The 11,981-nt window shown below is 55.1% G+C and overlaps 5 protein-coding genes across 5 annotated transcripts in view; 2 read left to right on the top strand and 3 right to left on the bottom strand.

Moving 5' to 3' along the window:
• Positions 1 to 1,241, top strand: part of WHR41_00319 (uncharacterized protein) — a gene marked incomplete at both ends in the record, with an annotated part of 2,490 nt that extends 1,249 nt beyond the window's left edge. Inside the window, one exon of the mRNA XM_069368925.1 lies at positions 1 to 1,241. This exon is cut by the window's left edge and continues 1,249 nt beyond it. Within this exon, the coding sequence (XP_069233981.1) occupies positions 1 to 1,241 (1,241 nt within the window).
• A 1,351-nt stretch (positions 1,242 to 2,592) lies between these two features.
• Positions 2,593 to 4,638, bottom strand: WHR41_00318 (uncharacterized protein; the record flags this gene model as incomplete). Its single annotated transcript, XM_069368924.1, has 1 exon — positions 2,593 to 4,638. One exon carries the CDS (start codon positions 4,636 to 4,638, stop codon positions 2,593 to 2,595), a length of 2,046 nt encoding a protein of 681 aa, XP_069233980.1.
• Positions 4,639 to 5,760: 1,122 nt separating this feature from the next.
• On the bottom strand, positions 5,761 to 7,655 carry WHR41_00317 (uncharacterized protein). Its single transcript, XM_069368923.1, has 4 exons — positions 7,174 to 7,655; positions 7,069 to 7,115; positions 5,855 to 7,016; positions 5,761 to 5,807 (listed from the first exon to the last, which is right to left on the bottom strand). The coding sequence occupies exons 1-3, from the start codon at positions 7,511 to 7,513 to the stop codon at positions 6,543 to 6,545; spliced, it is 861 nt and encodes a 286-aa protein (XP_069233977.1). The 5' UTR covers positions 7,514 to 7,655; the 3' UTR covers positions 5,761 to 5,807; positions 5,855 to 6,542.
• Positions 7,656 to 7,706: 51 nt separating this feature from the next.
• On the top strand, positions 7,707 to 8,599 carry WHR41_00316 (uncharacterized protein). The gene is made up of 2 exons (XM_069368922.1): positions 7,707 to 8,191; positions 8,248 to 8,599. Exons 1-2 carry the CDS (start codon positions 7,803 to 7,805, stop codon positions 8,510 to 8,512), a joined length of 654 nt encoding a protein of 217 aa, XP_069233976.1. The 5' UTR covers positions 7,707 to 7,802; the 3' UTR covers positions 8,513 to 8,599.
• An 82-nt stretch (positions 8,600 to 8,681) lies between these two features.
• WHR41_00315 (uncharacterized protein) lies at positions 8,682 to 11,655 on the bottom strand. Its single transcript, XM_069368921.1, has 4 exons — positions 11,351 to 11,655; positions 9,267 to 11,288; positions 9,178 to 9,210; positions 8,682 to 9,118 (listed from the first exon to the last, which is right to left on the bottom strand). The coding sequence occupies exons 1-4, from the start codon at positions 11,462 to 11,464 to the stop codon at positions 8,816 to 8,818; spliced, it is 2,472 nt and encodes an 823-aa protein (XP_069233979.1). The 5' UTR covers positions 11,465 to 11,655; the 3' UTR covers positions 8,682 to 8,815.
• Between the last annotated feature and the right edge of the window lie 326 nt (positions 11,656 to 11,981).

The following is an 11,981-nucleotide window of genomic DNA, read 5'->3' as shown; positions in this document are numbered from 1 at the left end:
AGCGTCAGATTCACACAAACCCTGCACCCGTGCAAGTCGGCGGCCCTGGTACTGGCCAGCCGAACATGCCCAAGCAAGAGTGGAAGATGATGTACCGTGCCCGCACTCTGCTCGAGAGACAATGGCGCATGGGTGCGCAGCAGTCTGGAAAGGCGACATACCTCTCTGGACACACGGATAGTGTTTACTGTGTACAGTTCGACGAGGAGAAGATCATCACTGGCTCCCGCGACAGGACTATCCGCGTTTGGGATATCAACACCATGCAGTGCATCCGGGTCATTGGCGGCCCTAACGTCAAGCCAGTGCCAGGCCCGAAGCCACTTCGCACCGTTGACTACCCATCCTTCCACAGCGCCGTGGCCAGCGTCAACGGCACGGTCTATGGTAACAGCATTTACCACACCCCAGCCTACTGGCACGACGCGAGCATTCTCTGCCTGCAATACGACGAGAACATCCTGGTCACCGGGTCCTCGGACTCCGATCTTATTGTCTGGGACATCAAGACATACGAACCCATCCAGCGTCTGCGCGCTCACACTGGCGGCGTTCTCGACGTTGCTCTCGACGCCAAGCACATCATCTCCTGCAGCAAGGACAGCAAGATCTTCGTCTGGGACCGTGAGACCTTCCAGATCAAGGGTACCCTTGAAGGCCACCGTGGCCCCGTCAATGCTGTCCAGCTCCGCGGCAAGTTCCTCGTCAGCGCCAGCGGCGATGGCATCGCTCGCCTGTGGAACATTGAGACCAATAAGCTTGTCAAAGAGTTCACCGCTAAGGAACGTGGCCTCGCTGCAGTCGAGTTCTCCGAAGATATGAAGTATGTCCTCGCTGGCGGCAATGACCACATCACCTACAAGTTCGAGACCGAGACCGGCCGCGAAGTCGCTCAATTCACCGGTCACTCTCAGCTGGTGCGATCCCTCTGGCTCGACAGCGCCAACAAGCGTGTCGTCTCCGGCTCTTACGATCTCGACTTGCGCGTCTACGACTTCGAGACGGGCGAGGAGATCTGGCGCGCCGAAGAGTGGACCACAAGCTGGATGCTCGCTGCCAAGTCAGACTATCGACGCATTGTCGCCACTAGTCAAGACGGCCGCGTCCTGATCATCGACTTCGGTATGCGCAAAGGTGGCGAGAACGACGGCGTCCCCATCGAGGGTGTCGACCTGCTCCGCGAGATCCCACTCGAGAACACCAGTGCGATCATCTTCCGCAATCCGTTCGAGAACGCTTAGTGGGATTCATCGACGGCCGCTGAAAGAACTGGATCCATCTGGCGGAAGGCCGAATCCCCGACCCCCGAGTTCATTGAATTCAACACCCGCTCGAAGGTCTTCTGGCAGCATCCGGAACGCATGCGCTGTCTGCAGTTGGTTTTCGACGGGTTAGATGCCGTTGCAAAGCTTTGCGTCCATGCGCAGCAGGATGCCGTCGTTATGGATTTGGTTCGCCACCTCTACAAGGTACTAGGGCGACAGCCTGAACGCAGAGACTACTTCGTAGCACTCACTAGATGGCACGACCGGTCATTCAGCGCCGACAATGCCTTCGCATGCCACCGTGGGCTCGAAGTCAAGTCCCTGCCATTGAGTAAAGTGCCCGAAATCAGCGGTGCAATCATCACCTGCAAGCCCTACTTGGACGTTGATGCACGCACGGTCTCAGACTCGAACCTCGACCTAGCACCGCTAGATCGCACACCGCGCCAAAGCAAACGCCGCCGCATCCGCCGCGCTCTCTGCTGCTGGTGATCCAATTGCCTGGAGGCATCTACCCGTGCGACCGCACACCTCTTTCCTCGTACTTAGCAAGCGTCCTTTTCCTTTCTATTCACCACTACCAAAAAAGAGTCCAGCAGTCTCTTTCTCAAGCGCTGCTCACAACCACCACAGTATTGGAGTAATCAGATTATTCAGCTTTCCTTTTTGATTGGGTTGGGGAGTTTCTTCGTTTTTTCTCGCGGGCTTGGCTTACTATCCTTTTTTGTTTACTACTTCTGTTTAATCACACACATCCGGGCTCGGATAAGGAAAGGTTTCTCTTTTCTCTGGGACTCGGTGTCTGTGAATACGCGCTCGTTCTTGGCCGTTGTTAATCTTACTACTACTACCATACCATACCATAGCTGATGGGTGAAAAAAATTCACAGTCAAAGCGTGGGAGTAGGCGGCCCTTGCGGTGCTTCTTCCGTCGCGAACATTTTTGGAACTTCAATCGCCGTCTTCTCTTCCCCTCCCCTGGGTTTGCTTCAGTGTGATTGTCTTCGGTTGTGACACGGGATCTGATTTCATACAGCAAGCACTCAAACCTATATGTTCGTAAAGCGGACCTCATCGCGCATCAAGCAAATGGAAGCCTACAGTAGGTATCGGTCGAACTGGAACAGACCCGTTCGACCGGTCGGTCGGTCGGTTGGTCGGTCGGTTGAGCACAGCCCGCTGCGCTCGCCCTCTTATAATTAATAAGGAGAATAGAAGTTCGACAGTCGGAGTCATAAGCAGAAGAACGTATCCCATGCCGAAGCTCTCTCGCGATCCGTTGAGCGGCCGACCAATCAATCAATCAATCAACCAATCAACCAACCAATTATCGACCCATCTCTAAATCCAGCGGAAATGCCCTCTGCTGCCCGCTAGAATCCCGCCTCCGCCGCCGCTTCAGCGCCCCGAGCGGGTTCTTGTGGTGGTTGCAGGCGGCGCGGAGGGAGGCGCGGGCGCGGGTGCGGATTGGCAGTGTTGTCATCGAGGGGGATGGAAGGGGGACGGCAGGTGGAGGTGTAGAAGGCGGTGGTGGAGGAATGGAAGGTGGGAGGGAAGATGGGGCGCGCGCGGGGAGGTTTGATGGCGCTGGGGCGGCGGCGGCGGCGGCGGCGGTGCTGTGGCGCGGAGAGGTTGGTAGGGATGATGGGGTTGGTGTAGTTTCTGGCGAGGGAGGGGCGGTGGGTGCTGGCGAAGAGGAGTCTTTGCGCGGCTGAGAGGGAGTTCGAGGAGGGATAGGTATGTCTGAAGCCGAAGCGCCTGACTGGAGCTGTGCGTTGACGGACTTGAGAGTCTCGCGGAGGAGAGTCTTGAGCTGCTTTTCGGTCGCTGCATGCGTGGAGGGCGGTTCGAGCGCTCGTGCGCTGCAGAGGCTTCCGGCGCAGTACGCGATGCCGTAGCCTGGTCGGAGAGGGGTCTTGGCGATCTCCAAGCAGAAGTAGACGGTGGACGCTATCTTCTCTTGCACCGCGTCGTACCGTGCCAGGAACAGGATTTTTCCTCGTCTGCTCGTCTCGCTCCACTCCATGGCGAGAGTCTTGAGGCAGGTGCGGATAGTGATGATCACTAGCTGGATATCCTCGCAGACGAAGCTGTTCAGGCGATCGGTGGCGAAGCTCCTTCGCAGAGGGAATGGCTCGGAATTCGACCGTGCTGCTTCGAGAGCGTCGAACTTGGTTGCGACCAAGCGGCCTCGGGCAACGGCGTCTATGGCGAAAGTTGCGTCGCAGACCATTGGCCAAGGTTGACCTGCTTGGAAGTGCACCGCTTTGAGAAGGATGCCGCGAGCCTGAGAGTCTCGTGACCGGAAATTCTCATGCCTACCCCGAAGAAGGCATTCCCCTGGATCTGAGCTACAGCGCTGAAGGCAGGCTTGCGACGCGGCTTGCGATACAACGGAGGGGTACAGGATTGTGCCAACGGCCGCTTTGCCTTTGCGGAAAGAGTCGCTCGCCCACAGTGCCTTGAAGCTGGCCTTTGTCACGGTATTGCGCATGGTCTCTTGGTCGATCGACAAGCATCTATGCGAAGAACGCGACTTCAGCGCCGAGGCTAGCTCCTCACAGGTTCCCGCGAGACAGTATGCCAGCATCGCCTCTTCTTTCCGATTCATCATGGCGTAAGTATCTCCCAGCCAGTAGAACGCAGCGCGGTCGCCGACGTCTAGATTTGCAGCGTCCTCTACCGGCGTTCTGATAACGGAGATGAACCATCTCAAAGCTCGCTGCCACTGCCCTCTGTAGCTCGCACAAACTCCCAGAAGGTGGCGTACTCGCCTTGAAGCCTCGTCAGACTTCGAGTCCTCGACAAGCGTGAGATGGTAAGTCAGATAGGATTCGGCTTTGGTCCATTGCCGGCTGTTCCAGTTGATGCATATTTTTTCAATCCGCGAAGCCTCCAGATTTTCTTTGATTCCATCGGGTATACTGCTAGCTCTGCTGGAGCCCTCGCCATTGTTGTTGCTGTCTCGCGATTCATTGAAAGTTGATCGGCGCATCGGCGCAGGCATGGGAGAGGATGCAGCGTTCGCCTCGGTTGGTGCGATTTCAGGAGCATAGAGCGACCGACTACGAGATAAGGGGATAGTTAATTGTCGTTGTCGCGTGCCGGAGTGCGTTGCTTTAGGCCCGAGAAAGTTGCTTACTGAGCACAGTAAGTCGGGTGATGATTTGCCCCTGACAGTGTACCAGCTGATGGCTGCTACGCTCATTGGCGAAGAACTTTTCTCCCTGGAGATTGTAAGAACCCCAGCGCTTGATCGGTGGCGAAGTTTGCGAGTCGTAGGAACAGCTTCTGCGTTCATGGCGATGAATGCGCTTTCGATGCTAGTGGTGGTTGCTTCACGGATGCCAACAGCAGCGTCGGTGCTGGGCATGGCTTTCGTGACCAGGTCTGATGGAGATCGGCATACATCTTGTGAATCCCCGGAACCCTGCCGACTCGGTGTTGACAGTTTGGTAATTCTGTATGCGCTTCGCAGCGGTGAAGCCAGAGGCTTGTTGTTCCGCTGAATAGCCTTCGCATTGGGTGGTAGTGTTGGCGTGCGCGCAGGCGTTGGCGGCATCTCTCTAGCTACCTTCACTCCGCCAAGCGCTGCGACCTTGGTGTACTCATTCGAGTCTTCAGAGCAATCAGTGACCAAGATTTCGGGGACTTCTTGGATATAGCCTTGTTTGTGTGCTGACAGTACGTCTCTGGAAAGTGTACCGTTGCATAAGTCTCTCATGTCAGATAGTGCAGCACAGCTGTCTACTCTGACTGGAGATTGGGTGGGAATTTCGGATGGCGCCAGAGGCGAATACCATGGGCGATAGGGTTCGTATATCGTGGTTTGAGGGCTATCTTGCGACCGTTGTAAGAGTCGCTGTGTATTACGGCCCAAAGATGGTGTTGATGATTGTGATGACTTAACACTGTCAGCTTTAGCAGAAGACCCATGTAAACCGGTGCCTGGTTGCGTCTCCAAAGATCCTCGAGATGGCTCGTCTGGTTTGCCGGACATGTTGCGCGTTTCTGTCGACGTCGACTCGTTCGAAACTGTAGATGACTGCTGGAGGAAAGCCAAGTCAAGCTGAGATCCTGGCCCCGTCAACATCGTAGAAGCTAAGGAAGCATCAAATGAAAGTGGATCTGGCGAAGCGAATGGTGTGCACCAAGCGATCGGTGTGGTCTCTGACATCTTGGTCCTGGGCAATCCGACTACCGCGAATAGTTCGTGTACTTCAGAGCCAGGCCTACGCTTGGCGGCCTGAGATTTATGATGAAAAATTACGAGAAGACCATCCGTTGCAAGTTGGATAGAAGCTTTAGCCGCTGCAATTGCTTTTGGCTGCTGCGGCTTCTGAGGCGAGCAGCGAAGCATTTGCAAACTCACGTCCAGACCCCCGAGGATAGCCTTGCATTTAGCTACTCGATCGCAGAAGGCGTCATCGATGAAGTCCCGCTCCGGGCATTTGTCCATGTAGTCTTCGAGATCTTCGAGAAGATTCCTCAGCCGTCTCAAGTCAGCGGCCACTGCATTATATGCACTTTGCGAATCGCGACCTGTTCTTCGTTTAGTTCGGACAAGTTGTGGGTCACCATGATCTTACATTGGCTCCATAACTTCTGTGCAAGTTCGCGAGTGTGGCGTATATCATTGCAATCCGAATCTGATGCCATTTTGAGGTTTGCCAGAAGTTGAAGCGACTGGGGATGGATGGACTAAATCTCATGACGAAGAAGCAGATGCTACCTTCAAAGAGTGGTTTCTGAACAGACACGAGCAGAGAGCCACTCTGCCAGCAACACACGCGTACGTGTGGCTCAGGGGCAAAAGAAAGCTCATGGAGGCAGCACGAAAGCATCACAAGTGAGAGTGTAGCAAGCGACAGCTGTCTCGCACAGCCTCTATTGCTGCTATAACTGCTCCCAAAGGACAATTTGGGCATCTGCGGGGATCGAGGAACAGGGTGTGCAGGCTGCCAATTTGTGCGACGCGGATGAAGGCAGTCAATACCATATGGTTGTGAGAGTCGGGATGCCGAGGTACGAGGGAGTACACAAGCTTGAGACTGCACATATCCGCTTGAGCTACTTCATGCGTGGTGTTGTCTCGTGCTTCGAGGCAGACGGGCCGTGACCAATACTGTGTCGGAATGCTGTCCGAGATCCGAAGGTATGGTCTGCTGTGTTGTGAGGTCGTAGATTCGTGAGCAGAGCCTGAGCTGTACTTCATCAGCAGGATGCGTAGTCTATTTTTGTACCATGTCTGGCAAATGCCCGCTGTTTCCTGCCCACCTATGTGCCCTTCCTCTTCAATCTGCAGATCACCAACCACTTTTTGCGCTCCGTGTGATTCTCCCGCCCGCCGTCTCTTTCTGGAAGCCACTCCCGCCTCTTTCCTCGATCATCCTCTTCATAGATCTCATCTGCTTCAAGTCCTTGAGTCGTGGCTTCCTCGAAGAAATTGGCGAGCCTTGCTCTGCCTGTGTGGAAACCAGCGATGACAAAGACGCGCGCCGAAGGCTCGAGGGACAAGAAATGTAGCATTGAAGAAACTAAGTTCTCATGTTGCCCTGAAAGCCAGTAGCAGTCGGCTGCCAATATGCGCGTGAAATGATGCTTGTTCTCCAAGGCGAATGGCGTGTCCAGGACACCCCACGAATGGCCGTGTACGGAGTATCTTTGCTTCAGGTGATCGGGGATGTTCTTTGTCGCATTCTGACGAATGTTGTCGAGAACGACTTGCGCTGGATAATCCGATATCACGACCTGAGAGTAGGACTTAGCTGGAGACGAGAGACGAGGACCGAGTTGAACAAACCTCCTCTGCGCCGGCAAGTGTTGCGACAATGCCGTCAACACCAACACCTATTACAGCCCGCTATCAGTCCAACTCTTTTCTACAATCATTGTCGAGTTGCCCCACCTGCGCCCAACTCCAGGACTTTTTCTCCTTCGAGACTCCATCTCTTGTCTTCTTGCTCATGTGCCTCGCTGACCAGCTCCGCAAGTTTCAGACCCGCGTTCCACAGATAGTGACTGAACAGTTGTCGCTCATTCTCTGAATCTGGGTCCGCGGTCCTCAATTGAATCTCGCCAAAGCGCGCGTTGCGGTATTTGATGACTGAATTTGGACTTCCATGCGAATTGGTCAGGTCATCTGTGAAGAGAAAGCCAGGTGCAGAAGCAAAGATGTCTTCTGGATCATCTCCACCACTGAGGTCTTCCACACGGACTTTGGAGGACAAGGACGCCTCCATGGACATGTTCGGCAAGGAGCAGTCGGGGTGGCTTGGGAATAATCTAGCGATCCGCTGCAGGAAGTGGGGGTTTCGTCACCGATCCCTCCAAACTTCTGCGGAGGAAAGGGAAGATCTCCAGCGTCTCCGCCTGGTGTGAACGGCTAACGACATCACAGCCGGCATCTTGTCTGAGGCTGGTAACTCAAAGCGTGTTGTCTGCGGGAAGTGACAGATGTATAAAATGTAACAATGCCCTTTTCCACGGACGCATCTACCCTCTCTGTACACCATCCTCCCAAGTTATAGTACAACCATGGCCTGGCAACTCATCTCCGCTACACCCTCTCCCTACGCACGTAAGGTGCGCATAGCACTTCAAGAGAAAGGGCTGGACTTCGAGTTAAAGACCGAAGTCCCATGGGACCACACCACGGAGACACCGCAATACAACCCTCTCGAGAAGCTCCCCGTCCTCGTCTTCAACGATGGCAGGCCAGCCATCTACGAGTCTCACTACATCCTCGAGTACCTCGAGACCAAGTTTCCCGAGCCGTCCTTGCTCCCTTCGCTGAAAGATGCGGATGACCGCTTGCTCGCGAAACAAATCGAAGTGGTGGCCGATGGCATCTGTGACGCTCTTGTGCTGGCGTTCTTCGAAGGGCTTCGGGAGGAGGACAAGCAGAGCAAGCCTTGGCGTGACCGGTATACACCTCGTCTCCTCACAGTTCATCTCCCAAACCCTTCTGACACATGTGCAGTCAAATGCGTAAAGTCGAAGGCGGCCTCCGCGCCCTCGCTTCTTGGGTCGAGCAAAGCAAGAGCGGCTACCTGGTCCAAAACCGTCTCACGTACGCCGACCTTGCGGCAGTCAGCGTGCTAGGCTTCATGGCCGTTCGCTTGCCACAGCACAAGTGGAGGGAGCAGTACCCACACCTCGAAGAATATTGGAAGAGGCTGGAGGAACGGCCTAGCTTCGTCAATACTAGGCCTGTGGCTCAGAAGTTCACCGATCCGGTGGTGTAGAAATCGGTCCAGTTCATGACAATAACAACAAGGGACATAGACAGCACAAACAAAATCCTCATACATACGACCACAGGTCAGTGAAAACTGGGCATCCCGTCCGCTCTGCCATACATAAGCACTGAACCGGGCGACTAGTACTAGAGTGGGTGACCATCTGGGAATCCCGCCTGTTGTATGTTTTTGTCATTTTGTTTTGCACTTTTGCATGTACTCATAGACAACTCGTACTATCAACTCTCGATCCCTTCACCCTCCCTATCAAGTTTCTACGAAACACCTGTCGAACACATCACAGGATCCCTACTGGAACCCCTCGTTCCTCTTCACCGCCAAGAAAGTCAGCGACCACAGTTGCCTGACATTGCTCTCCGTCGGATTCGAGCCCGAAGGCGGCGGCAGGGAGCCCAGCGGCGTGACCTGGAACTCGCCGTCGTTGTAGACCCAGCTCCAGACCTCGGAGCTCAGCTGGTTGCTGTTGGCCTCGATCAGGTCCCAGAGGTGGTTGTAGGCTGCGAGAGCGTTGGTGCGGACGGAGTCGTCGGCGCAGAAGTCGGGTGGGGAGGAGTCGGCGCAGCGGCCGATTTGGCGCTCGAGGCCGGCGGCCTGGGAGGTGTTAGGTTGGGCGAGGGAGAGAGGCTAGAGAGGGTGGGTGGGGGTCTTACCATCATTGCTAGCTGCCAGGACCAGACGACGGTCTGTTAAGTGGTTAGCGAGGGGCTCGGGGGCGTGTGCTGATGGGTATTATGCTTACTCCGTGGTAGGCATTGTTCGAGAAGTTCGCAGCGTAGACAGGGTCACCGCCGTACGCCGGGTTAGCAACGATAGCACCGACGGGCGTGCTCAATCCGACGGGGTAGGGAGCCAAGATGTTGTTAGCAGTCTGGTTGACGAAGCCAGTGAGCTGCGTCTGGTTCGTGGTATTGAGCAGGAAGTGGCGGAAGCAGTCGTCCGTGTTCATGACCTTGACCAGCGGCTGGTCGTTGTTGCCTTCAAGAGCAACGCCGTGATATACAACGTCAGAGATGATGTTGTCCGCGTTCGAAGGGAAGCCGAAGCCGGCCTCCTCAGTGTAGCTCTCGACGAGACTGCGGGCCTCGTCTGCAGGCACTGTGACCTCGAAGAAAGCAAGCGTCGAGTCTTCCCACACCTGCGCGTACTCGGAAGCAGTCTGGTTCCATTCGGGATGCTCGGGAAAGAATCCAGCGGCCGAGAGAGCTGCGATGCTGCGCAGAGCGGCGGGGACGAGCGCGGCGTTCACGTCATATGGTATCCTGCCGCCGCCGAGTCCGTAAGTGCTGTCACGCCATTCACCAACAATCTCTCCTTCTTTCAGGCTAATGAGGTTCTCCTGAACTTGACCTCCTGGCTGGGCGAAAGCGGACGTCGTGTTCATGATCTTCTCGGCGCTGATACGAGCGAGGTCTTCGTACGTGAGACCCGCGTTGTCCGGGTCGATGGTTGCGTCGGTCGACAAGAAGTCATCCATCCTGCCGCTACCAATCTCGCTGTCGACGAAATATGTCTTCATAACCACGGGCAGAAAAAAGTCCGTATCAACCATCAAATACTGGTAGCCGGGCGCCGTGCTGGTGATGTTCTCTTGCAGGTTGAGCCATGTGGCATAGTCACCGATCGTCTCCTCGTGGGCAACGCTGCCATCTGTGCGGTTGATGCGCTCCAAGACTGCGCTTATGACAGCCTCTGTAGCACTACTTTCTCCTTCCGAGAGTACCGGCTCGAGCAGGAGATACGAGATCATCGAATCGCGTCCGAAGTACGTGAGGAAACGCCATGCTCCGGCCAGCAGCTTCTGAGAGTATGACAAGAAAGACAGCGACTGCGTCTGGTCTGGGTTCTGCGCGATCAAGCCCTGCGATTCCTCGTTCAAAACCTCCATGGCGCTCAGCTGGGTGAGCTGCGGGTAATCGAAAGACGCCGAGAACTCGTATGTTCCAGCCTCGAATTTCAATTGGCCATTCTCGAGGCTCAGTTCTCCGTCGCCTTCTTGTGGTGTGAAAGACATGAGCGTCGTCGTGATATTGTCCAGCCAGAGTCGACTGTAGGATCCGACGCCACCCTCGAGCTGAAGGTCTGTAGCATTCTGGATTTCCGGGTACAGAAGGGACGGACCCTCAGTGAAGTCTCTGATCGTGCGAATGCTTCCAAGAATCGGGACAGTGAGGGTTGCAGAAGAGTTTACTTTCAAGAGCGCCGTAATACCGACTTGTGGGTTGCCCGAGGCAGAGTCCGAAGGAGCAGAATCGTACACGGCAGAAAGCGGTTGGTCGGATGTTCCGTTGACGAGCTCGATGCCCAAAGTTCCATTCTGGCCGTTCTGGGGAGCGAAGAAGGCGACTGTACCGGAGTTGCCAGCAGGCCAAGCAACGAGAAGTCGCGGGCCGATGATGGACAGGTTGCTGTCGGGCAAGGGGCTCGTTACGACAACTTGGCTGGCGCCGTGGCAATCAGAGTAGAAGTAGTTCTCGTAAGGAGGATCGCTGAGATGCAGGGTAGTAGGTGCTTCAGAGCATGCGTCACCTGCAGAGGAGTTGGACGATGAGCCGTTCGAGGGATTCGGCGGCTGCGGCGTAGCAGTCGATCCGTTTGCACCGGAGCCTGATCCAGATCCAGATCCAGAGCCATTCGGAGGGTAAACGAGCTTTCCACTACCGTCACAGGAGTACATGGAGGGCAGGTAGCAATCCGGACCACACCTCAGCGTCGGCACACCATCGAGGACCGGGCACAAGAAGTCGCCGTCGTAGCAGGTGTACTGGTTATAACGTTAGCGTCCCGATTGTTTCTCGGACAAGAAGATCGTTCGTTTGCACTCACTTTTTCCACATGATAGAAAGCGTCACCGCAAGCTTGCAAATCGTTTGATCCCTGAGGAAAAGCAGACGCAACGGCGGTCAAAGCCGCAAACAACGATAACTGTTTGGGACTCATGATCAACGCATGGGTTGGGATTTGGTTCCTAGACGTGGACAAGTCGTTGATGAAACGAAAAGAAGTGCGGAAGAAGACAAGCACAATAAATAGGACGAACCAATGTTCACACCTCGGCCAATGCAAGATCGACCATCTCGCACGCTCCCAGAGCCCTCGCTTCTCGCATCAGCATTCGGCCTAGCAACTACCCACCGTCGGAGTTGGCAGACATAAGCCCAGCAGCGGATTGGGTAAGTCCATAGTCATACCCGGGCCATACCATAGATGCGGTCCGGCAAGTGCCACTGTTGCAATGTGGCTGTGGGGCGTGCGGGGATAATGAGGAGTTGATCAGGAACGCTCTGAAGTTTAAAAAGCTGACGGGCCAATTTTCGGAAAGAAGATCTTGGGGTTGTGACGATCGATCGGGATGTGGGTTTCTGCGAGATATAATATGTTTGTAGCTAATTTCTGCCATGCGAATGCGAATATGCTGGTGGGTATGTACAACATGTACAAGGCAGACGTGTGCTTT

This window comes from Cladosporium halotolerans, assembly GCF_011745625.1.
Source record: "Cladosporium halotolerans strain TM138-S3 chromosome Unknown Sca1, whole genome shotgun sequence".
In the NCBI taxonomy this organism is placed as follows: domain Eukaryota; kingdom Fungi; phylum Ascomycota; class Dothideomycetes; order Cladosporiales; family Cladosporiaceae; genus Cladosporium; species Cladosporium halotolerans.
This window is presented reverse-complemented; position numbering and strand designations above follow the sequence as displayed.